General features: G+C 43.9%; 3 protein-coding genes across 12 annotated transcripts in view; all 3 read right to left on the reverse strand.

Annotated features, from left to right (window-relative positions):
- mipol1 (mirror-image polydactyly 1) overlaps positions 1-8,978 on the reverse strand; it is a 34,209-nt gene extending 25,231 nt beyond the window's left edge. The window contains exons 1-9 of one of the 9 annotated variants that reach the window (XM_035610093.2): positions 8,429-8,978; positions 7,081-7,157; positions 3,626-3,707; positions 3,423-3,457; positions 3,201-3,237; positions 2,965-3,129; positions 2,044-2,149; positions 1,384-1,489; positions 45-1,145 (exon numbers count right to left, since the gene is read on the reverse strand). In XM_035610093.2, the coding sequence (XP_035465986.2) occupies positions 45-1,145; positions 1,384-1,489; positions 2,044-2,149; positions 2,965-3,129; positions 3,201-3,237; positions 3,423-3,457; positions 3,626-3,707; positions 7,081-7,157; positions 8,429-8,532 (1,813 nt within the window). In that variant the 5' untranslated portion in view covers positions 8,533-8,978. Of the gene's footprint in view, positions 1-44; positions 1,199-1,383; positions 1,490-2,043; positions 2,150-2,964; positions 3,130-3,196; positions 3,258-3,422; positions 3,458-3,580; positions 3,708-7,080; positions 7,158-8,428 lie in introns of those variants that run through there. The other 8 variants (XM_035610092.2, XM_035610099.2, XM_035610100.2 and 5 more) reach the window with 8 other exon arrangements.
- Positions 8,979-9,012: 34 nt separating this feature from the next.
- On the reverse strand, positions 9,013-14,896 carry c15h5orf63 (chromosome 15 C5orf63 homolog). Its single transcript, XM_035610102.2, has 5 exons — positions 14,651-14,896; positions 9,908-10,014; positions 9,585-9,641; positions 9,170-9,332; positions 9,013-9,065 (listed from the first exon to the last, which is right to left on the reverse strand). Exons 2-5 carry the CDS (start codon positions 10,007-10,009, stop codon positions 9,028-9,030), a joined length of 360 nt encoding a protein of 119 aa, XP_035465995.2. The 5' UTR covers positions 10,010-10,014; positions 14,651-14,896; the 3' UTR covers positions 9,013-9,027.
- A 4,467-nt stretch (positions 14,897-19,363) lies between these two features.
- The window catches only part of traf3 (TNF receptor-associated factor 3), an 8,073-nt gene continuing 2,705 nt past the window's right edge, over positions 19,364-24,731 (reverse strand). Inside the window, exons 6-14 of one of the 2 annotated variants that reach the window (XM_035610183.2) lie at positions 24,398-24,562; positions 22,930-23,010; positions 22,707-22,781; positions 22,524-22,616; positions 22,310-22,450; positions 21,850-22,027; positions 21,373-21,716; positions 21,097-21,288; positions 19,364-21,007 (exon numbers count right to left, since the gene is read on the reverse strand). In XM_035610183.2, the coding sequence (XP_035466076.1) occupies positions 20,972-21,007; positions 21,097-21,288; positions 21,373-21,716; positions 21,850-22,027; positions 22,310-22,450; positions 22,524-22,616; positions 22,707-22,781; positions 22,930-23,010; positions 24,398-24,562 (1,305 nt within the window). In that variant the 3' untranslated portion in view covers positions 19,364-20,971. The remainder of the gene's footprint in view (positions 21,008-21,096; positions 21,289-21,372; positions 21,717-21,849; positions 22,028-22,309; positions 22,451-22,523; positions 22,617-22,706; positions 22,782-22,929; positions 23,011-24,397; positions 24,563-24,731) is intronic. The other variant, XM_035610184.2, reaches the window with a different exon arrangement.

The raw sequence follows: 24,731 nt of genomic DNA on the forward strand, positions 1-24,731 counted from the left end.
GTGCTGCATGATCGTCTACTTTTTCGTCTTTTTAACCGTTTTACCTTTTCTCAGTGTGGTGATGTGTTTTTTGAGGCGGAACCGCTTCTTTTCGTCCAGCTGATCAAATCCTGTTTTTCTTTTCAAAACGACCACAGTTTTTATGAACTTGTCCGTATCCTCAAAATACTCCTGCACTCTAACAGACCTGCCGAAGGTTTCGTCCAGAAACTGGTTCACCTCCTCTAGTGAGTAGTAGCTGTTGGTCGCTCCCACAGTGGAGATGCTGTCCGACTCGGAGTCGTACTCCATGTCCTCGCCTGAGACCTGGCTGGTGGACAGACCCTGTCCCTCCCTGGAGGTGTCAGGGGGGTTGTTCCTGCAGTTGTGGATCAACCTCGGCTGCAGACTGAGAGTTGCCTGCAGTCCCAGACACCTGCAGGTCCTTGTCCTGACTCTGTCCCTCTGGATCTTCATTAACAGACTGGGACTATTTGTTACTGTCTGCTTCACTCGGCGCCTCATTGTCCTCAACTGTAGGAACCAAAGACCCACCGGCGGAACCCGCCTCGGCACCAGCGCGCGCGGGAGATTCCGCCACGGCACCGGCCCCGACGCTCCGCCACGCGGACACGCGAACCGTTTGTGTCCCACATCTCCAAACTTGAAGCACTTCATACTTCGTGAGCTCGCGTACACCACGTAGTGCCCGTCACCGTGCCTGACCCTGAACGACACCTCCAGAGTTTGCGTGGGCGAGTCCAGGAACATGAAGGCCTGTCGCCTCAGGGACTGGACGTGCCTCACGTCCCTGCATCCCAAGCTCAGCGTTCTGAACCCACTGGCCAACCTCCGCAGCTCGCTCTCCAGCAGCTTGTTTGGGATGAACGGAGGAACCCCAGACACGGTGATCCGCGTGGAGGGAGCTGACAGCGGGGACACCTGCACGAAGATGTCCCGGATGAACACTCCGCTCTCGACCAGCATATGAACATGCAGCTCGTCCTTCAGGAACACCACTACAGCTTTGTTCATCCGCGAGGCAAAGACCAACTGGTCGTGTCCGACAGCCAGCAGGACTTCCTCCACGGTGCTGTCACTGTCCGGCGGGACGATCCTCGCTCCCTGCCGGATCGACGGAGGTGGCGTCTCGGAGGACGCCATTCCTCCAGGAGACCAAACAGAGACCAAACAAACAGCTCCGCTCTCTCAATAAACACTAGAAATAATAAAGACTTACACGATCATGCACAAAGTACAGATGAAAAAGTACAGTAGAAATATCCGACAAACAAAGGAAGGAGGAGGAGAGAGGAGAGTAGACGAGGAGAGAGGAGAGAAGAGAGAGGAGAGAAGAGAGAAGAGAGAGGAGAGAAGAGAGAAGAGAGGACTTGACTTCCTCACCTGAAGGCCTCTCCCAACCTCTGGCCTCCGTCAGCTCCTCCCTCAGCTCCTCCTCCACTTGTCGCCTCTGTAGCTCCTCCTCCTTCTGCACGAGCTGCTCCAGCAGCTGAAACACATATCAGATCAATGAGTGTGTGTAGTTTTGTGTGTATCTTGTGGCCAGTGTGTAGTTGTGTGTACCTTGTGGTCAGTGTGTAGTTGTGTGTTTACCTTGTGACCAGTGTGTAGTTGTGTGTACCTTGTGGTCACTGTGTAGTTGTGTTTACCTTGTGGTCACTGTGTAGTTGTGTTTACCTTGTGGTCAGTGTGTAGTTGTGTGTACCTTGTAGCCAGTATGTAGTGTGTATTTATGTGTGTACCTTGTGGCCAGTGTGTAGTGTGTAGTTGTGTGTGTAACTTGTGGCCAGTGTAGTTGTGTGTGTACCTTGTGGTCACTGTGTACCTTGTGGTCAGTGAGTAGTTGTTGTGTGTACCTGGTGGCCAGTGTGTAGTTGTGTGTGTACCTTGTGGCCAGTGTGTAGTTGTGTGTGTACCTTGTGGCCAGTGTGTAGTTGTGTGTGTACCTTGTGGCCAGTGTGTGGTGTGTAGTTGTGTGTGTACCTTGTGATCAGTGTGTAGCTGTGTGTGTACCTTGTGGCCAGTGTGAAGTTGTGTGTGTACCTTGTGGTTAATGTGCCTCAGGTTGTCGAGCTCCTTCAATAGAAACGACACGTTCTGGTCTCGATCTAAAATCGGCCGTCGATTGGTCGAAACGTCCAGATGGAAACTGAGGAAACAGAATCAGATAAATTCTTCATTTTGAAAACCCTGAGCTCAAAGTTTATTCATCACGTTCGGTTTCATTCACGTCGTCTTCTTCATCATCATCCTCATCTCTTTCTGAATGAAACATGATTCCTGACGTGAGCATGTGATGTAAACGTTGACAGGATGAGAGGAGCTGGTGGTCAGCGAGGCTTTGATTGGTCGGGAGTGTTACAGTAGTGTTACAGTAGAGTTTGACCTGTGAGTGTCTTGAGGTCACATGATGAGGTGTGATGGCGGCGGCAGGTTTAATAAGCGATGATCGTCTCATCACATTAAAGGTCAGACGTCGTGTTCAGGTAATAAGGCAGGTAAATACGACTCTGACACTGTCTGGAAAATGAGCTGCTTCTTCTTCTTCTCTACTTCTATTTCTGTCTCTTCATCACATTTACTGACACACACACACACACACTGTGAGGGGGTTTAATGAAAAGATCTATAATCAGAATATTACTGAATAATCACGTGTTTGTCAGTCAAACGTCCACCTCACTGACGTTAACCACAGTCGGATGTTTGAGCTTCATCACCACATGAGACACCAACAAATTTTAATATGATTCATAAATTTACATCATCACTAAGATTCTTTTGTAATAAAATACATTTTCAACAGACGACGGACAGAATTATGAGTATCAGTTTAAGTAATATCAGTAGTACCAGTAGTAGTATCAGTAGTAGTAGTAGTAGTATCAGTAGTACCAGTAGTAGTATCAGTTGTAGTATCAATAGTATCAGTCGTAGTAGTATCAGCAATATCAGTAGTATCACCTGCGGTCACACGTCCCCACTTGTCCTCTGAGAACAGGACTTCCACCTCCCTTGTCGTCCCTGCTGCTCTGTGCCCGGGGAGAAGGGCCTCTGCTGGGGGAAAGGTCCATCTCCATCCCCCCTGCACCTCTGGAAGGCCTGGAGGACAAGGAGGAGACACTCCTCCTGTGGGAGACGGGTGAGACAGGACAGACACTTTCTGTGGGAGAGGGGTGAGACAGGAGAGACACACCTACTGTGGGGCAGAGGGGAGGGAGAGCAGGAACTCAGAGGCTGCTGGAGGTGAAGAGGAGCTGAGAGACAGACAGACAGACAGACAGAAAGACAGACAGACAGAGACACAGATGGACAGACAGACAAACAGACAGACAGACAGACTGAGTGAGCAATTGTTGAGGCATAGACAATATTTTAGTTTCAGATAAATATGATGATGATGATGATGAAGGTGGACTCACCCTCACTGTTTTCTGAGCTCCGATTGGTCCCTGGTCTGTAAATCATCAAAAACAAACAAGATAACCACGTCAAAACAAGAGGATGAGAGAGTGAGGGAATGGGGAGAGGGTGGGGGTGAGACAGGTGGAGGTCAGACAGGTGGAGGGGAGGTTACTACCTGTCAGACAGGTGGAGGTCAAACAGGTGGAGGGGAGGGTACTACCTGTCAGACAGGTGGAGGTCAGACAGGTGGAGGTCAGGTGAGGGAAGACGTCGTCTCAGCTCCACGTTCACTCTTGGATTATCTGAAAAAGACAAACATTCAACTGTAACATACAGATCACCGCCCGCCCGCCCGCCCCTCTGTCTGTCTGTCTCTCTGACCTACCTGTCTGTCTGTCTCTCTGTTGCCGGTCCAGGACCAGTCGAACCAGTTCATGTGAGTCTCACCTGCTGATGCTTCAGGTTTTGGTTTAGGGGTTAGTTGACCCTAACCCCTGAACCACAACCAGAAACACAACCTGAACCAGAACCACAACCAGAACCACAACCAGAACCACAACCACAACCTGAACCAGAACCAGAACCAGAACTAAAACCAGAACCAGAACTAAAACCAGAACCAGCACCTGCAGGATCGGAACACAACCAGGGTTCTCCTGGTCCAACTGGTTCTGGTTAGTTATAGAATTATTTTCCAATTTCATCATTTTCACTTTGAAACTTTCTCATTTCCTGTCGTGTCCCCCCCCCCCCCCGATCTTCTTGTGGACTCAGAGCTAATTGAGTCGCCGGCTCTTTATTATTATTCATGTACAATTACAGATGTGATAATGTCTTAAATCCTTCTAAATGACCGTTCATGCTTCGCACTCGCTTTGAAGTCTCGTCAAAGCAGGAAAAATGTGCAGAAAAAAGGGAAAATATAGAAGCCCATCAGACGTCCAATCTACGCTAACCAATGAAGAGAGGGGGTGGGGGGGGTGCCCCCCCTCCTACCCCCTCTTCTTCATGTAATATGAACTAAAGTCCATTAATTTTTTAAGCTGTATTTAATACATTTTGTGCAGAAAGTTTGGTGCAGTGGATGGGGGGGGCCGTGGGGGGGGGGGGGGGGGGGGGGCTCCAGCTGACTGCATGAATATTAATGACGGTGTTACGATGATTAAAGAGGCTTCAGCTCAAATCCAACACAATCCGCCGCTGATCCGCCTCCACGACACCACGCCGCTGCCACGCCGCACATGAATTTAGATACGGACATTAAGTCGAGGAAAGACGCAACTTATACAGGACACACACATACACACACACACACACACAGATTAACACACAGTGACGAACAGTAAACACTGATGTACAACATAAAAAACAAACAAAGTCAATCTGAGCTTTTATCAAACATAAAGTTTGATCCTATTATTGAAGAACAAACAATTAGTCGACCACAGAAAATTAATTAGCAGCTTTTTTCATTTCACTGATTCACCGTTAAAGCCAAAAATCTGAAACTGATCTGAAACTGGGTTAGGGTATGGTTTCAACCCAGTTCAAGTCCGAGTCCGGTGTGAACAGTGTGAACCCTGTGATCAGCTCTGATCTTCATCTGAACGGAACCAATTCATTAAATTAAAATTAAATTCTGATTCTTGATTGTTCATTTTTTTGTAGTTTGTTCAAATGAATCCACCCCACACACTCACTCACACACTCACACACTCACACACACAGTAAGACACACACACACACACACACACACACACACACACACACACACACACACACACACATAGTAACACACCCACACACACATAGTAACACACACACACACACACATAGTAAAACACAGACACACACACACACACACACACACACACACAGTAAGACACACACACACAGTCAGTAAGACACACACAGTAAGACACACACACACACACACACAAAAAAATAAATAGCAGCTACTGCAGTCTGTTCAAACAACCAAAGTCTGCAGCCCACCCTCATCTAACAATACAGAGTGTGTGTGTGTGTGTGTGTATGTGGACCACCCACTCTGCAGATTAAACAGTTCACACGACCGCCTCCTCTCTCTCCTCATTCACTCACAGCCTCAATCGGCCTTTGTCTTCTTCTGTCTTCATATTTTTATATTTCTCTACTGACCTGTGTGTCTGTGTGTGTGTGTGTTTGTGTGTTATGTAACTGACAGCACATGTACACACAGCAAAGTCAGTCACTAGTATAACCTGAGCCTCTGATCATTTGCTGATTGAGTCTGATGATTTGATAAAGGATGAAAAGTCATGAAATGGATCAACATGTTCACACACACACACACACACAAACACACAGTGTTCATGTGTGTAGTGTTGTGATGCAGTGACGGTTTGTGTGGTAGACACAGGATGTTGGCACCACAGAAGAAGAGAGACACATATGGGACTGATCCCAGTCTGACACTGTTTCATATGGAGAGTTTGATCCGGACGAGAGACATCGACAGATGATGGATTATCACGGAGGAAAGAGAGAGAGATTCTCCCATCAATTAATAAAAAAAGAGTTGATTCAGTTTCTTCTTCTGTCGTCTGACGAGTCTTTTAGGGATCAACATGATCAATATGATCATTTACACCTGAAGGAACGTTCACACCTGAAAGAACGTTCACCTGAAGGAACGTTCACCTGAAGGAACGTTCACCTGAAGGACCGTTCACACCTGAAGGAACGTTCACACCTGAAGGATCGTTCACACCTGAAAGAACGTTCACATGAAGGATCGTTCACCTGAAGGAACGTTCACACCTGAAGGATCGTTCACCTGAAGGAACGTTCACACCTGAAGGAACGTTCACCTGAAGGATCGTTCACACCCGAAAGATCGGTCACAGCTGAAGGAACGTTCACAACTGAAGGATTGTTCACACCTGAAGGAACGTTCACAACTGAAGGAACATTCACACCTGAAGGGTCCTTCACAACTGAAGGAACGTTCACAACTGAAGGAACGTTCAGGTTCCTGACATGGCGTCAGAGTCGTTGTGTCCATGTTGTTGATCCTGTTCATCTGTATGAAGGAGCAGAGCTCCCCCTGCTGAACAAACTGATGCATTACTCCTCACTCATTAAACATATTAATGCTCAGTTTATATTTTCTACACATCTGATTATTGTTTAAATGTTTTAGTACTATATTCTCTTTATTTTTTCATTATTCTAATGCTGTATTATTTTATTGTTCTTAGTTTAATCTTAGTGTTTAAGACCTGAATTAATTATGTTTGCACGTCATGGACTTTTGCTATATGAAGTTTATTATTATTAATATTATTAACAACATCATTGCATCGATAAGTGTCAGTATTAATTTAGTAATTCTAATTATCAGTGTGTCTCTCCACTCACCACAAGGTCACAGCAGATGGTTCTGGTTGTGGTTCTGGTTCAGAGCTGCTCATTGTGAGGTCACGACCTCACTATGTAAAAAGCCTTGAGATGATGTTTTTTATGATTTGGTGATATAGAAATACACAGTATTTGTATTTGGAGTAGTGGTAGTTGTGGTAGTATTAACCTGGGTACACAGTATTTGTATTTGTAGTATTGGTAGTAGTGGTAGTATTTACCTGGGTACACAGTATTTGTATTTGTAGTAGTGGTAATAGTGGTATTATTTACCTGGGTACATGTCCACCAGAGAGTCCCACAGCTCCTTGCTCAACGTCCATGTCAACAGACTTTCTGAGCCAGTTTCTCTGGAAACAAAGACACAAAGATCAGTTTATAGGGTTTCATCCATACAGACCACGAGCATCATCATCATCAGAATGAATCTGGTCAGACAACAAACAGCAGCTCAAAGATTTAAACCAGATTAAAACCAGGTCTGTGACAACAAGGTTCACAAGAAGTGAACCATCAGAGAGCAATGTCCGTTTATAAGTCTCATAATTAAAGAGCAGAACAACATTATTTTAAACACTTTACTCCATGTCACAGATCCGCCTTTCACTTCCCTACTAGGAAGAACCAGTCGGACCAGGAAGAACCAGAATAATCAGTTGGACCAGGAAGAACCAGGAAGAACCAGTCGGACCAGGAAGAACCAGCTGGACCAGGACAAACCAGTCAGACCAGGAAGAGAACAGTCGGACCAGGAAGAACCAGCCGAACTCAGCCGATCACATGACCTATAGGTCACATGGCTCCTGCAGCTCATTGGCCGTTTAATCTGAACCACACTGTGCAGCAGTATTCCTCGAGTTTAGTCCAGACCACTTAGTGTGGTGGTCTCCTCCAGACCAGACACCTCATTTCAGAAGAGACCAAAACATTTGGTCAAGGTTAGTCTAGTTAGATGAGTAAGTTCAGTCAGGGTTAGATGAGTTAGTTCAGTCAGGGTTAGTTTAATCAGCTTTACCTAGGGTCAGAGGGTGAGTCAAGGGTCAGGTGGTTAGTTAAGAGTCAGTTAAGGATCAGAGGGTTAGTTAAGGGTCAGAGGGTTAGTCAAGGGTCAGGTGGTTAGTTAATGGTGAGGTGGTTAGTTAAGGGTCAGGTGGTTAGTTGAGGGTCAGGTGGTTAGTTGAGGGTTAGTTAATGGTCAGCTAGTTAGTTACGGGTCAGGGGGTTAGTTAAGGGTCAGGTGGTTAGTTGAGGGTCAGGGGGTTAGTTAAGGGTCAGGTGGTTAGTTGAAGGTCAGAGGGTTATAAGGGAAGTGGTTAGTTGAGGGTCAGAGGGTTATAAGGGTCAGGTGGTTAGTTGAGGGTCAGAGGGTTAGTTAAGGGCCAGGTGGTTAGTTGAGGGTCAGAGGGTTAGTTAAGGGTCAGGTGGTTAGTTGAGGGTCAGAGGCTTAATTAAGGACCGGATGGTTAGTTGAGGGTCAGGTGGTTAGATAAGGGTCAGGTGGTTAGTTGAGGGTCAGAGGGTTAGTTAAGTGTCAGGTTGTTAGTTAAGGGTCAAAGGGTTAGTTACGGGTCAGAGGGTTAGTTAAGGTAAGATCTCAGATCAGATATTGCTTGTCTCTTACTTGTTGCTCAGTTGCTGCTGCAGGTTGTTAATCTTCCTCTTCACTCTCTGTAAAGCGAACTGGACGTCTACAGCTCTGCTGCTGCTGAAACTGCTGGACGCCATCAACTCACCTCCACCTGACTGACAACACACCTGACCATCTCCATGACGACCTCCGTACTCTGCACTACCTCACTGCAATTCCAGGTTACATCTGTGGAGGAGGGCTGTGATTGGCCGACAGTCTGAGGCTTTGAACCTTCCGCGCGTGAAATTTTGATGAGCTCACAAGATCAGGTGACAGCATCAGAATAAAACATGAGGTCTATTATTCTTTACTTTAGATCATCAAGGCCAGGTCAGGAAGTGCCTTGCCTAAGGGCTCAGACTGGGATGACCTGGAATCAATCCCCAACCTCCTGTACCAAAGTCAGCGGTGTAAGCCACTAAACTGTACCAGCTTCTGATCCAGGGATCCGTTTGTATTTCTCTGATGTCACAACAGATACGACCAACCAGAGTCCAGACTCTCCACAGTGACCGAGTCACATGAAACTACATGAACATTAACTAACCCTCTGACCCATTCATCATGTTTTATAAACATTTGTTTCTTCCTCAGGTTAGCTGGTGAAGGGGTGATCTGATTGGTCGAACTGGATGATGCAATGACAGAGAAACAAATTAACACATCGATTGGTTTTATTAATTATTGGACATTCACATTCTGATGACCAATAATAATCATGAGTTCATGTACGTGGTGCCTCGGCGTCTTTCAGCAGTCTGTCCAGCAGGGGGACATCCACTCGATGTTTCATTACTAACTGTCCGTTCCAGTGGAACACAGGTATGTCCCACCTGTACCTGTCCAACCACACCCTGTTCTCTGGAAGACTGATGTCCACCTGCTGCAGGACAAACTGTGGGACAGACAGAGACAGTTAGTCATCATGACAACAGAGACAACCACAGATGTTGAGAAACATGATCGACACACTGATCAATATTTCCCAGAATTATCAATTAGACACATGTATCCTTCTGTCTGACATTGAAACCCTTAAACTCCAAAAACCCTTAAACACTGTCTTGTCAATAAAGGCTAAAAAATATGTTGCTGGACATGTTGCTGGACATGTTGATGGACATGTTGATGGACATGTGATACTCACTCTGTGTTTGAACAGTTCCAGCACTTCTTTAGCGTCATCACAGAGAGGACAGGGATCCTACAGAGAAAGACAACTATTGATTATTGATTATTGATTATATGTATGACACACCTGTCTGATATATTGATTATATAAAGGATGAACATCAGTGGGATATTATTGATTATATACATTGTGTCAGATATGAAGTTACCTTGGTAAAGAGAGTGAGAGGGGGTAAAGTGCTGTTAGAACACGGTCTGATATTATTGATTATATATTATTGATTATATATTATTGGTTATATATTATTGATTATAAAGCTGTGTCAGATATGAGATTACCTTGGTAAAGAGAGTGAGAATGGGTAAAGTGCTGGTAGAACACAGTCTGAGAAGCTGCAGAGATGCAGGTTCACACAGAAGAAAAGTCTTCAGGAAAAACATTTAATCTGAGAACAGAAACAAACAAAGTTACTAACCTCAGCAAGAATCATTCGGAGACCGCAGCTGACCAATCACAGAGCAGGGGGAGGGGCTTCAGTAAGTTGCAGAACTCGTGGTTACTCGCTGGTTTGGTGCCCACTTACTTTCAATTCAGCACAAAATAAGAACTCAGTCGTTCTTACCTGGATAAGAACGACTGAGTTAAATAAAACAAACCCTGTCATTAACAATACGATGATCAAAAGAGTTCAGCCTGAAAAGAGGTGCAACCACCTGAGTCATCATCAGACACCTGAGCAGGGCAGGTGTGTTGAAGTGGGATGGGAAAATAAATCAAAATTAAAAAATGTTACGATCATTTCGCCAGTCAGAATACGATATCGAGATATTTCCTTGAATAATGAGATGATCTGGGATGACGACAAAAATCCCAGTCATAATTATACACTTTAGACAACAGAGGGCACATTTGGCATCGTATGCAACGGAGTCCACTGCGGACATTGTGACTGAAGAGACCAACAACAGCAGAAAGAGAAGCAGCATCAGAGTCACCATGAGGGGGATGATTCTCCTGTCGTAGACAGTTTGAAGTGCGTCATACTGAAAGACATCGGTTGGTGTTCGGGCGAGTAGTTTACAGACGTGACTCTCGTAAGTACCTGTGCTCGGCGCTACGGCCAAAGCCATGAACATTTCGATCTCTGCAACATCTGGGCCGAGTGAGTGAATCTTTTAAACCGCAGAGGAAATAGTTACCTCCCAAATGGGAAGATCTGCCGTCTCAAGAAAAAATTAATTATTTGATTTTTCTCAACAAAAATATGCGCGATGCTCATGTTGAGTCCTCCTGCAGCAGGGCCAGGGGTTCGACCCCATGTCTTCCCCACTCTCTCCCCCATTTTACGCAGAACTGTCCTGTCAATATAAAAGGCTTGAAATTGCCCCCCCAAAAAAAAGAAGATTAAAATGCACGAGGGTCAGGATGTGAACCTTCATGTGATCACATCGTACATCAGAGTTTGTGTCTGTGGCCTCGCCAGTGGCTGCTTATGTGTTGCCAGCAAAGGTTTAAAGGTTTAAAGGTTTAAAGGGTAAGAGGGTTCGAGGGTTCAATATCCAATCTCGGCGATATTGAATATTGACCGTCTCGTGAGATGGTGTTGAAGAAGAACATCAGGGTTCAGTCATTATTATTATTATTATATTAAATATTTCATGTAATAACAAAAGTATTTTCATTTATTGACATCAGTAACAGAGTAAATATAATTTCATTGTGAATTCATTCTGAAAATGATTTACATCTGTTTGACTTCACCGTGACTGTGTGCCCGAGTGAATTAGTTACAGAGTCACAGTTAGAACTTGTCACAGTTAGAACTTGTTCCGTCAGAGTCACAGTTAGAACTTGTCACAGTTAGAACTTGTTCTGGCAGAGTCACAGTTAGAACTTGTTACAGTTAGAACTTGTCCCGTCAGAGTTACAGTTAGAACTTGTTCTGTCAGTGTCACAGTTAGAACTTGTTACAGTTAAAACTTGTTCTGTCAGTGTCACAGTTAGAACTTGTCCCGTCAGAGTTACAGTTAGAACTTGTTCTGTCAGTGTCACAGTTAGAACTTGTCACAGTTAGAACTTGTTCTGTCAGAGTCACAGTTAGAACTTGTCACAGTTAGAACTTGTTCTGTCAGAGTCACAGTTAGAACTTGTTACAGTTAGAACTTGTTCTGTCAGAGTCACAGTTAGAACTTGTTACAGTTAGAACTTGTTCTGTCAGAGTCACAGTTAAAACTTGTTACAGTTAGAACTTTTTCTGTCAGAGTTACAGTTAGAACTTGTTCTGTCAGTGTCACAGTTAGAACTTGTCACAGTTAGAACTTGTTCTGTCAGAGTTACAGTTAGAACTTGTTACAGTTAGAACTTGTTCTGTCAGTGTCACAGTTAGAACTTGTTACAGTTAGAACTTGTTCTGTCAGAGTCACAGTTGGAACTTGTTCTGTCAGAGTCACAGTTAGAACTTGTTCTGTCAGAGTCACAGTTAGAACTTGTTCTGTCAGAGTCACAGTTAAAACATGTTAAAGTTAGAACTTGTTCTGTCAGAGTCACAGTTAGAACTTGTTCTGTCAGAGTCACAGTTGGAACTTGTTCTGTCAGAGTCACAGTTGGAACTTGTTCTGTCAGAGTCACAGTTAGAACTTGTTCTGTCAGAGTCACAGTTGGAACTTGTTCTGTCAGAGTCACAGTTAGAACTTGTTCTGTCAGAGTCACAGTTTGAACTTGTTCTGTCAGAGTCACAGTTAGAACTTGTTCTGTGAGAGTCACAGTTAGAACTTGCTCTGTCAGTGTCACAGTTAGAACTTGTTACAGTTAAAATTTGTTCTGTCAGTGTCACAGTTAGAACTTGTTCTGTCAGTGTCACAGTTAGAACTTGTTACAGTTAGAACTTGTTCCGTCAGAGTCACAGTTAGAACTTGTTCTGTCAGTGTCACAGTTAGAACTTGTTACAGTTAGAACTTGTTCTGTCAGAGTCACAGTTAGAACTTGTTCTGTCAGACTCACAGTTAGAACTTGTTCTGTCAGTGTCACAGTTAGAACTTGTTACAGTTAGAACTTGTTCTGTCAGAGTCCCAGTTAGAACTTGTTCTGTCAGTGTCACAGTTAGAACTTGTTACAGTTAGAACTTGTTCTGTCAGAGTCCCAGTTAGAACTTGTTCTGTCAGTGTCACAGTTAGAACTTGTTACAGTTAAAATTTGTTCTGTCAGTGTCACAGTTAGAACTTGTTACAGTTAAAATTTGTTCTGTCAGTGTCACAGTTAGAACATGTTACAGTTAGAACTTGTTCTGTCAGAGTCACAGTTAGAACTTGTTCTGTCAGAGTCACAGTTAGAACTTGTTACAGTTAGAACTTGTCCCGTCAGAGTTACAGTTAGAACTTGTTCTGTCAGTGTCACAGTTAGAACTTGTTACAGTTAAAACTTGTTCTGTCAGTGTCACAGTTAGAACTTGTCCCTTCAGAGTTACAGTTAGAACTTGTTCTGTCAGTGTCACAGTTAGAACTTGTTCTGGCAGAGTCACAGTTAGAACTTGTTACAGTTAGAACTTGTCCCGTCAGAGTTACAGTTAGAACTTGTTCTGTCAGTGTCACAGTTAGAACTTGTTACAGTTAAAACTTGTTCTGTCAGTGTCACAGTTAGAACTTGTCCCGTCAGAGTTACAGTTAGAACTTGTTCTGTCAGTGTCACAGTTAGAACTTGTCACAGTTAGAACTTGTTCTGTCAGAGTCACAGTTAGAACTTGTTCTGTCAGAGTCACAGTTGGAACTTGTTCTGTCAGAGTCACAGTTAGAACTTGTTCTGTCAGAGTCACAGTTTGAACTTGTTCTGTCAGAGTCACAGTTAGAACTTGTTCTGTGAGAGTCACAGTTAGAACTTGCTCTGTCAGTGTCACAGTTAGAACTTGTTACAGTTAAAATTTGTTCTGTCAGTGTCACAGTTAGAACTTGTCCCGTCAGAGTTACAGTTAGAACTTGTTCTGTCAGTGTCACAGTTAGAACTTGTTACAGTTAAAATTTGTTCTGTCAGTGTCACAGTTAGAACTTGTCCCGTCAGAGTTACAGTTAGAACTTGTTCTGTCAGTGTCACAGTTAGAACTTGTTACAGTTAAAACTTGTTCTGTCAGTGTCACAGTTAGAACTTGTCCCGTCAGAGTTACAGTTAGAACTTGTTCTGTCAGTGTCACAGTTAGAACTTGTTCTGTCAGAGTTACAGTTAGAACTTGTTACAGTTAGAACTTGTTCTGTCAGAGTTACAGTTAGAACTTGTTCTGTCAGTGTCACAGTTAGAACTTGTTACAGTTAAAACTTGTTCTGTCAGTGTCACAGTTAGAACTTGTTACAGTTAGAACTTGTTCTGTCAGAGTTACAGTTAGAACTTGTTCTGTCAGTGTCACAGTTAGAACTTGTTCTGTCAGAGTTACAGTTAGAACTTGTTACAGTTAGAACTTGTTCTGTCAGAGTTACAGTTAGAACTTGTTCTGTCAGTGTCACAGTTAGAACTTGTTACAGTTAAAACTTGTTCTGTCAGTGTCACAGTTAGAACTTGTTACAGTTAGAACTTGTTCTGTCAGAGTCCCAGTTAGAACTTGTTCTGTCAGTGTCACAGTTAGAACATGTTACAGTTAGAACTTGTTCTGTCAGAGTTACAGTTAGAACTTGTTCTGTCAGTGTCACAGTTAGAACATGTTACAGTTAGAACTTGTTCTGTCAGAGTTACAGTTAGAACTTGTTCTGTCAGTGTCACAGTTAGAACATGTTACAGTTAGAACTTGTTCTGTCAGAGTCACAGTTAGAACTTGTTCCGTCAGAGTCACAGTTAGAACTTGTTCTGTCAGAGTCACAGTTAGAACTTGTTACAGTTGGAACTCGACTATCACAGTCTGTTAGTTGAATGAAGTCAAAGCATGGAGACACAGTCTGGACAGATGATCCGGACCAGCTGGTTCAGGTGAACATCACCGTGGATCAGTGACGGACTCTGTTGAAGAGTCTGTGAATCAGTGCAGACGAACAGAAGATGAACTGTTCGACATCGACATTATGTGTGTGAACGAGTGACGGACAACAGCTGCTGCTTCAACTCACCCTGTCACGAGGATCACTTCCGGTTGTTTCCTCCAGGAGAATCACTGAGTCCGCGAAGGTAAGAGATCAAACAAACAGTCACCACGAGTCCAACGGACTGATAACACGACTTTATACTTTCTACTTCTACTACTTCTACTTCTTCTTCTTCTTCTTCTTCTTCCTCTTCCTCCTCCTCTTCTTCTTCTACATCTACTTCTTCTTCTTCTTCTTCTTCTTCCTCTTCCTCCTCCTCTTCTTCTTCTACATCTACTTCTTCTTCTTCTTCTTCCTCTTCCTCCTCCTCTTCTTCTTCCTCCTCCTCGTCCTCGTCCTCCTGCTGCTTCCGCCTCTTGTTCTTCTTCTACTACTGAACTACTGCTGCTTCTTCTTCTTCTTCTTCTTCTTCTTCTTCTTCTTCTTCTTCTTCTTCTTTGATTTATCTGGCGGATTGCAATACCAACTTTAAAGGTGCATACCGCCACCTACTGAGCCGGAGTATGTAGGACAGGATCTAGTTTTACATGAAATTATATTATAGAATAATAATAATGAAACAAAACAAAACAAACACAACAAAAACACAATCAACAATCACAAAACTAAACCAACTAAAGAAAATAAAACAATAATAATAATGATAATGAAAAACCTCAACCGCTATATTCTGTAAAACAAACCAGTGTTACCTAGGAACTCTATTACCCCTCTCTGCATCTCCCACACCTTATCTCCCTTAGTTCCCAGTATCCCTGCCAAATTCCAATCTCATCCTGCCTTTCTCACCCTTTGTCACAACCTTGCCCTTTCTTCGCTATATTTAATACAGTGCATAATTACATGTTCTGCATTTTATATTTCATTACAAACTGTACAAACTTCTGAGTTTACTTTTCCCAATAAAAAGAATGTCTTATTTAAACCAGTGTGATCGAATCTTAATCTTGATAAAACTACCTCCTCTCTTCTACTTCTTCCCTTAATACTCTGTGCTCTGACTGTGTTTTGTATCCCACTTCTTCTGCCAAAATTCAGATATTTTCTTTTTGATTAGTGCTTTGCCTTCACCTTTTCCAAACGGAATATCAGTGATATGTCTCGTAATTAGTGCTGTTTTTGCCACTCTATCTGCACATTCATTACCTTTTATTCCCACATGAGCAGGTACCCAGCAAAATTCGTCCTCAATCCCTATTCTCTGAATTCTGAACAGACACTGAAAAACGTCATACATCAAATCTTCCCTCACTGACTTCATAGTCTGTGAGCTCAATAGCACTGCTGCAGAGTCAACACACATCACCACCCTGTCTGGTCTACTGAAAGTGCTTCTTCTTCTTCTTCGAGTTTTATTGCCGGTTGCTAAAGGAATGTGTACAAGATCACCCCCTGCCCTCCGAATAGTGCACTACATAGAGATCCTATAATCCTTTAGTTCCTAGTGCCTTGTTCCTAAAGTGACGAGTTCCTAGTTCGTATAGTGACTAATTTCTAGTTCTTATAGTGAGTAGTTCCTAGTTCCTATAGTTCCTATAGGGACTAGTTCCTAGTTCCTATAGTTCCTAGTTCCTAGTTCGTATAGTGACGAGTTCCTAATTCCTATAGTTCCTATAGTTCCTATAGTGACTAGTTCCTAATTCCTATAGTTCCTATAGTTCCTATAGTTCCTATAGTGACAAGTTCCTAGTTCCTAGTTCCTATAGTTCCTAGTTCCTAGTTCGTATAGTGACTAATTTCTAGTTCTTATAATGAGTAGTTCCTAGGTCCTAGTTCCTATAGTTCCTATAGTTCCTATAGTGACTAGTTCCTAGTTCCTATAGTTCCTATAGTTCCTAGTTCCTATAGTTCCTAGTTCCTATAGTGACTAGTTCTTAGTTCCTAGTTTGTATAGCGACTAATTTCTAGTTCTTATAATGAGTAGTTCCTAGGTCCTAGTTCCTATAGTTCCTATAGTTCCTATAGTGACTAGTTCCTAGTTCCTATAGTTCCTATAGTTCCTAGTTCCTATAGTTCCTAGTTCCTATAGTTCCTAGTTCCTATAGTGACTAGTTCTTAGTTCCTAGTTTGTATAGCGACTAATTTCTAGTTCTTATAGTGAGTAGTTCCTAATTCCTAGTTCCTTTAGTTCCTATAGTTCCTAGTTCCTATAGTGACTAGTTCCTAGTTCCTATAGTGACTAGTTCCTATAGTGACTAGTTCCTTGTTCTTATAGTGACTAGTTTCTAGTTCTAATAGTGAGCAGTTCCTAGTTCCTAGTTCCTATAGTTCCTATCGTGACTAGTTCCTAGTTCCTATAGTTCCTAGTTCCTTGTTCCTATAGTTCCTAATTCCTATAGTGACTAGTTCCTAGTTTGTATAGCGACTAATTTCTAGTTCTTATAGTGAGTAGGTCCTTGTTCCTAGTTCCTATAGTTTCTATAGTGACTAGTTCCTAGTTCCTATAGTTCCTATAGTTCCTAGTTCCTATAGTGACTAGTTCCTAGTTCGTATAGCGACTAATTTCTAGTTCTTATAGTTCCTAGTTCCTAGTTCCTAGTTCCTATAGTTCCTATAGTTCCTATAGTGACTAGTTCCTAGTTCCTATAGTGACTAGTTCCTAGTTCCTATAGTTCCTGTAGTTCCTAGTTCCTAGTTCCTATAGTTCCTATAGTTCCTAGTTCCTATAGTGACTAGTTCCTAGTTCGTATAGCGACTAATTTCTAGTTCTTATAGTGAGTAGTTCCTTGTTCCTAGTTCCTATAGTTCCTATACTTCCTATAGTGACTAGTTCCTAGTTCCTAGTTCCTATAGTTCCTGTAGTTCCTAGTTCCTATAGTGACTAGTTCCTAGTCCTTATAGTGAGCAGTTCCTAGTTCCTATAGTTCCTGTAGTTCCTAGTTCCTAGTTCCTATAGTTCCTATAGTTCCTAGTTCCTATAGTGACTAGTTCCTAGTTCCTATAGTTCCTGTATTTCCTAGTTCCTATAGTAACTAGTTTCTAGTTCTTATAGTGAGCAGTTCCTAGTTCCTATAGTGAGCAGTTCCTAGTTCCTATAGTTCCTAGTTCCTAGTTCCTGGATCCTATAGTGACTAGTTTCTAGTTCTTATAGTGAGAAGTTCCTAGTTCCTATAGTTCCTAGTCCCTAGTTCTTATTGTTCCTAGTTCCTAGTTCCTATAGTTCCTAGTTCCTATATTGACTAGTTCCTAGTTCCTAGTTCTTATAGTGAGAAGTTCCTAGTTCCTAATTCCTAGTTCTTATAGTTCCTAGTTCCTATAGTTCCTATAGTTCTTAGTTCCTATAGGGAGTAGTTCCTAGTTCTTAGTTCCTATAGTGATTAGTTCCTAGTTCCTATGGTTCCTATAGAGTAGTACCTAGTTCCTAGTTCCTATTTCCTATAGTGAGTATGAGCTCGTCAAGAGCTAACCCTCCTGTCTACTATTCCTATCTGCTATAGGAGAACTGATAGGAATTAGGAAAAGCTGACAGCTGCTCAGAGTATCCAACTCCACTTTCACTAAACTACGTTGTCATGTGATGGTGGATGTTGTTGATGCGTCTGTCGTGGTGAAACTACACATTTCTGAAGATGAACTACAAAAACCTCCGCGGCTCCATCAGCATGTTTCAGTGTTGTATGATTCATATGTAACAGTAACTGACATCTGGGTCATATTCATACTCTTCTTCTTCTTCAGATTGACTTGTTTACATCCGTTCATGACGCGTCATGTTAAATATCGCCGCTGCAATGAATTGTGGGTCTACATCTCCTTACTCTCCCAAAGGAAGCTTCAGTGTGTCCTCTGCTAAAGGAGATAGGAAAGGAAGCATTGAAGCTCTTTTCCTAAACACTTAGAGAATCTGGACATTATCATGGTGCTGAGGAAACACTTCAGGGTCACGTCAAGGTTTAGGAAACTTCCTAAGACAATTTGAACATTCAAACTCAGCCCTAATCTCAATGTCCCCCCTCACCCCCCTGCAAATAATTAGTGTAATTATCAATTTCATTTTTTCTTTTTTCCAGCATGGCAGTTGTTTACCTTTATTTTTATAGTTTCGTGGCATCCCCCTGGTAACCCTGTGTTTGACGTCACAATGCTATGAACTGTGGGTAATTGACTGACGGTCAGTGGGCGTAAAGGGTTGAGTTATGTCCCCACAATGAGTGGGAACATGGAAATTGGACCAATGAGTGAACGAGTGGGTGATTTCTGATTCTTCATCTGTTGAAATTTGCAGCGCACCTGACGCAGCGTGTTGCTGCCCTCTACAGGTGATGTGGAGGTGGAAAAATGTTGAATCTTTACATCCGATACACACTACAATAGAATGATCTTTATTGTCATGACACTCAGGTATGATGACATTTCATATGGCGTCTCTCAGGAAAAGAACTAAGAAATAAAAGTTGGAACGGACAAATAGAAGCAGGACAGTAGGTGAAGTGTCACTTGTACATGTATAAGTCAAAACAAAAACAAAAGGCAGTGATTAAATTAAGTTAAAAATATACTATTTATATAGACATACACATACAAACGTATGTACTGTATTAATATGACTTAATTTACGTAGGACATTTGGTTTGCATGTTTAGTGTTTGGTTTGTAAAACATTTTAATTCATCAATTAACAAAAATATTCAGACACTTAATGAATACAAATGAATGATCGTTCTACTGAAGATCTGATGATGTCGCCTGACGACGTCAACATCATCATTCATGGATTGGTTCAAATAAATGAGTCGATTAAAGGGTTTGAGTTTTTATTATCACAAATAAACAAACATTCAAACTGTGCAAATGACTCGAAGAATTCTGTCGATGCCAAGAAACTCACCACGGCCACAGATGAGTCGACTCTACTGGTTTCAACTCTGAACCATCGAGTCTACTGGTTTCTAATCTCTGAACCATCGAGTCTACTGGTTTCTTATCTCTGAACCATCGAGTCTACTGGTTTCTAATCTCTGAACCATCGACTCCGCTGGTTTCTAATCTCTGAACCATCGAGTCTACTGGTTTCTAATCTCTGAACCATCGACTCCGCTGGTTTCTAATCTCTGAACCATCGACTCTACTGGTTTCTAATCTCTGAACCATCGACTCCGCTGGTTTCTAATCTCTGAACCATCGACTCTACTGGTTTCTTATCTCTGAACCATCGACTCCATTGCTTTCGACTCTGAACCATCGACTCTACTGGTTTTGACTCTGAACCATCGACTCTACTGGTTTCTAATCTCTGAACCATCGACTCTACTGGTTTTGACTCTGAACCATCGACTACTGGTTTCTAATCTCTGAACCATCGACTCTACTGGTTTCGACTCTGAACCATCGACTCTACTGGTATCGACTCTCTTTTCTTTCTGTTTCTCTTCAGCTCAGAAAAACTGTAAACTTCAGCTAAACTCTGGTGTTTACACTTTCATAGACGTGTCAGTGAGTAAATGTTCAAACCACAGACTGTAGATAAATATGGATGACATGACATATCGCCCCCTGGGTTAGGGTTAGCCCCCTCCATGTTCTTATCACACTGATGTCTGTTCATGTTTCTAATCACTTTGCTTCTCATTAGTTATTTGATGATATATAAACGGGCTGAGACGTCATGATTGATGGCTGACACTGACTCAGGATTGGTCCAGAGCGTGTGTGAGCAAGGCAACGATACCACGGCTCCACTCCACAATCACCGCGTCACAGACTCTAAATCCTCATTACGTCACCAGCACATGATGGCGGCTCCTGAATCTGATAGTTCGGGCGTTCATCGATCATCTTTATTTACAGTTGTTGTTCAACACTTTCAGACCAGACTGACAACACCCAATAATCAAAAATCCATATCAATAACCGTCGATCCAACCGGTCTTAACTAGTCTGGCTCAGTGTGTAAGAGTTTGTTCTGGGTCCTGCTCCTGTCTTTGGGCCGGTTCTGGTCTCTACTGGTCAGTTCTGGTTTCAGTGCTCCTATGTGGCTGTGGTGGATTTCCCAGCATGCCTTGGTAAACAGGTACTAAACAGGAAGTAAAGCTTGATGCACAGCATCAATAATGAGCAGCGACAATGTCCTGGCTGCAGGAGCCATGTTGGCTCTGAGTGATGTCACCACTGTGACGTCATGGCAACGCTGATCCATTCAAACACACAAGCAGTTCGGTGGTCCGTCGGCCTATCAGAAGAGGCCCCACCTTCGAGTCAGGGTATAGTTCTCTCTAATTGGCTGCATCCTGTCTGAATTGGTGTCACTCTCAGTTGGACCATCACTGATCCTTCCCATCATCCATTGCTCTGCTGGGCACAAACAGGTGAGCTGATCTCAGACCAGCGGGTTCAGAGGTCACAATATCAAGGGTCAGGGAGGTCAGAGGTATCCACGGTAACCTGCAAACCAGTATAAACAGAAATTGATCAGACTGTCAATCAATGAGCGACTGGTCTGTACCAGGTGATACCAGTGGGCGTGTCCCCACCTTGATGAAGATGGTGTCGTCCTTGATGTAGCTGCCGGTCTCCAGGACACTCTGAGACACGAACAGCGGACAACCGGACGCGATGTTCATCTCGGCCGCCGGACGTCTGAAGCTGCTGCTGTTCGGATCCGGTTTGAAGGCGTCGCCCAGGTGTTTCCTGGACGGACCCTGGTCCATCAGCATCAGAGTCACCTAACACAAAGACAACAAGACAGTTGGACACTGGGGCCTGTCACCATGCATCAGACACAAACCAATCAGGAAGTGGTCTTTTACCTTCTGTTTGAAGGGCCAGGGCAGCAGGGCGTCATACTCGCCCCTCATCACCACAAAGAACAGCGACAGGTGAGTCCCTTTGCCCATTCCGTCTCCGTTCAGGTAAACTCTGGCACACATCTTATATCCAAAGTATCCTGTGTAAAATGGTTGCGAATACAGCGACAACGTCTTTGCCGCCACAGCTTCCTGTTTCCGCCTCTTGTAATCGCGGATCTTCCAGATCAAAGTCCCGTTGTAGCTCGCTGTCTCCAGCACCTGGAAACGCAGGTCCATGTCGGCCAGTCGGATCTCGTGGACACTCAGCATGTCGTCGTGGCGATTCAGCTGAGTTTCCAGGGGCGCTGCAGAGAGGTGGATATTCATCAATGTGTTATTGAATAACAGTGTGTGTGTGTGTGTGCGTGTGTGCGTGTGTGTGTGTGTGTGTGTGTGTGCGTGCGTGTGTGTGTGTGCGTCTCCTGTACGTGTTCTGACCCAGAGTGTGTGTTGTGGATCCTGTTCCACTGCGTCCCCCTTGTTCCAGAGTAGTCAGTCGGTTCCGTACGCCCTCCAGCGTTCCTCTCAGGTTCTCCACCTCGTCTCTGAGCAGACGGAGAGAACGAAGCTCCAGCTCCACCTCCAGCAGCTTCTCTGAGTGAGAGCTCATGAGCTTCTGAAATAAGAACAAAAGAAAAGAACGTAGGACCGTTAAGTCTGTCGGGGTTCTGGTTTCTGCTCTTGAAGCTCAAGCCACATTAAATATCTCCACTTCAAGGAACAGCAGCAGAATCATCACACACCTTCACTTTGTTTCTGTACAAACTGAGTCACAAACCATCGTCCAGGAGCCACAAACTAATATCAAATCATTTACCTGATGTAATTTTGTTTACTCCCCCCTCATTTCATTGTTTTGTAACTTTTAACCCACAGTGTTGGGAACATGCGACTGTACCTGCATGGTGGCGAGTTTCTGCTCTATTTGTCGGTTCTTGTCTCTCAGCTCGTCGTTCTGGTTCTCCAGCTCTGACAGACGACTGCTCAGAGCAGGAAGCACCTTGTATCGCTCCAACAGCTCACCTTTAACATCCTCCACCTGGAAACACACACAGCCATCAGCCAGGTGAACGAACTCCGGACCTCTTGTGACTTATGGTTACTATGGTTACCTTGTTCTCTAGCAACGAGTTCCTGTTGGCCATCATCCTCAGGTGCTCAGCTGCAAAGGTTGACTCATGTTGCCTCATTTCCTGGTTCAACCCCTTAAGTATAAAGAAACACAGTATTACACACAGTATTTACAGTACGCACAGAATCAAACACAGAATTCGTAGTACAAACAGTATTTTTACCTTGAAGCTGCAGCCGTAGCGGTGGAACAGACAGCTCACCTGAGCTTTGGGACAGTCATGTTGGTGACTGGACAGCTGAAACCCCAAATCAATCAATCAATCAATCAATCGACCGACCGATCGACCGACCGAACGATTAACATTGCTGCTGACTGGTAGAACAGGTGAAACAACTATACTAAGCTGAATTGAACTGACTGTGGAGGTTCAACCTCGTCAGTACCTCACTCCGGGGCAGCGAGGAGAAGGAGCAGTGGTTTGGACAGGACACCGGGAACGCTGGACACACCGTCTCTTTGTGTTTCTGAAAACAGACAATTTAGATCTACAATTGTCCCCACAGGTCAATTCAGTTTCTGGGACAAAAGAGACCTCCAGTCTGAAGATATTTCAACGGGAAAGCTTCTATTCCTAGTCCCCGGAACACTGCAACTAGTCCCAGCCCTATTTAACAAGGACCTTGGAACCTAGTCGCCAGACTACAGCAACTAATCCTCAGACCTCTGAAACTAGTTGCACACCTCTTTAACAAGTACTCTGCAACTAATCTCAAGACTCCGACAACTAACCCATATACCTGTGCAACTAGTTCCAGACCGATTCAACAAGTCATTAGACCTTTTCAGCAAATCCTCTGACCACTGCAACTAGTCTCCAGACTAGGGATCGACCGATACAGATTTTTTAGGGCCGATGCTGATACAGATTTTTTAGGGCCGACGCTGATACAGATTTTTTAGGGCCGATGCTGATACAGATTTTTTAGGGCCAATGCTGATACAGATTTTTTTTTCATCAGCCTTAGCCGATGACCGATACGGACTGCCGATTTTCTTGAGCCGATATTTGGAGCCGAAACTACTTTTGCTCCCTCAATTTAATAGTTAAATAGAATTACATTCAGCGGGTCCGTCGGCGGCGGCGGCCCCCCCGAGATTAAAAAGTAAATTTCCACGAGGCAAAGGGTTTGGAGAAAAAGGAGAAAAACACAAACCCACCGGGCGCTCCGTCCACCGCGACCCACGACTAAGCCGGCCAGAGCCAGCGAGAAGTCGGAGGAGGAGCGGCGGGGTGGGAGACATTGAATCCCCCTCCCGCTCTCCGGAGGAGAAGGGAGAGTTGGTACCCGGCGGGCGTAAAGCGTGGCAGCCAAGGGCAGAGGCACCGCGACGGCGCTGGGTAAATGGTTCCGGAGAGAGCGGGGCCGGGCCCGATAGGCGACCGGATCTGCCCTCCCAAAAAAAACTATCGGCGAACGTAGCAGCCGCGCATCGGCCAATGCCGAAAAACGCAAACATCGGCCGATATTATTGTCCCGCCGATAAATCGGTCGAACACTACTCCAGACCTCTTCATCAAGACCTTTGCAAATAGTCCCCAGGCTGCACACCTAGTCCTTGGTCCTCTGTAACTAGTCTCCAAACCTACTACCCCACCAGTTAAAGAAGTCCCCAGACTCCTGTAACTAGTCTCTGACCTCTACAACATATGCCCTGACTTATGCAGCTTGTCTCTAGACATCTACAACTGGTCCCACGCCACTTCAACAAGTCCTCAGACCTCTCTACGACACAACTAGTCCCCAAACTTCTCCAACAATTCCTTAGACCTCTGTAACTTCTCTTCAGACTGCTGCAACTAATCCCCAAGAACAATTCAACAACAGATTTAACAGTGATGTTACAGGCTACCTGCAGGTCAGTCAGAGGCATCTTGGTAATGCAGAACTCGCAGGTGGTCTCTCTGTGTTTACATTTCCAGCTCAGGTGGTCAGGAATCTCTTTCCTCATCATCCGCTCTTTACATTTACCCAATGGACAGGGAACCTCAAAGAAAGGACACACATTCAGGTGGTCCTACAGAGCAACAGACAGAAGAGCAGACAGACAGACAGGCTGGTGAGAGACACATACAGACATTTTGTATTTCAGATAGCATAACTCCTGGTTATAGTCTCTACACCTGAGGGGTTAACCCTAACCCATTCTTTGGATCAATTAGGGGATAAGAATGAAAATACTTGAC

The sequence above is a fragment of the Scophthalmus maximus genome, chromosome 15, assembly GCF_022379125.1.
Source record: "Scophthalmus maximus strain ysfricsl-2021 chromosome 15, ASM2237912v1, whole genome shotgun sequence".
Taxonomy (NCBI): domain Eukaryota; kingdom Metazoa; phylum Chordata; class Actinopteri; order Pleuronectiformes; family Scophthalmidae; genus Scophthalmus; species Scophthalmus maximus.

Bases quoted from the DNA above. Each gene is read 5' to 3' on its own strand.
- c15h5orf63 (XM_035610102.2), bottom strand. From the start codon at position 10,009: ATGTTTTTCCTGAAGACTTTTCTTCTGTGTGAACCTGCATCTCTGCAG. The intron at 9,642-9,907 runs GTAATCTCATAT...CTTTCTCTGTAG, and splicing joins TTCTCACTCTCTTTACCAAG to GATCCCTGTCCTCTCTGTGA. The intron at 9,333-9,584 runs GTGAGTATCACA...TCTGTCCCACAG, and splicing joins TGGAACTGTTCAAACACAGA to TTTGTCCTGCAGCAGGTGGA.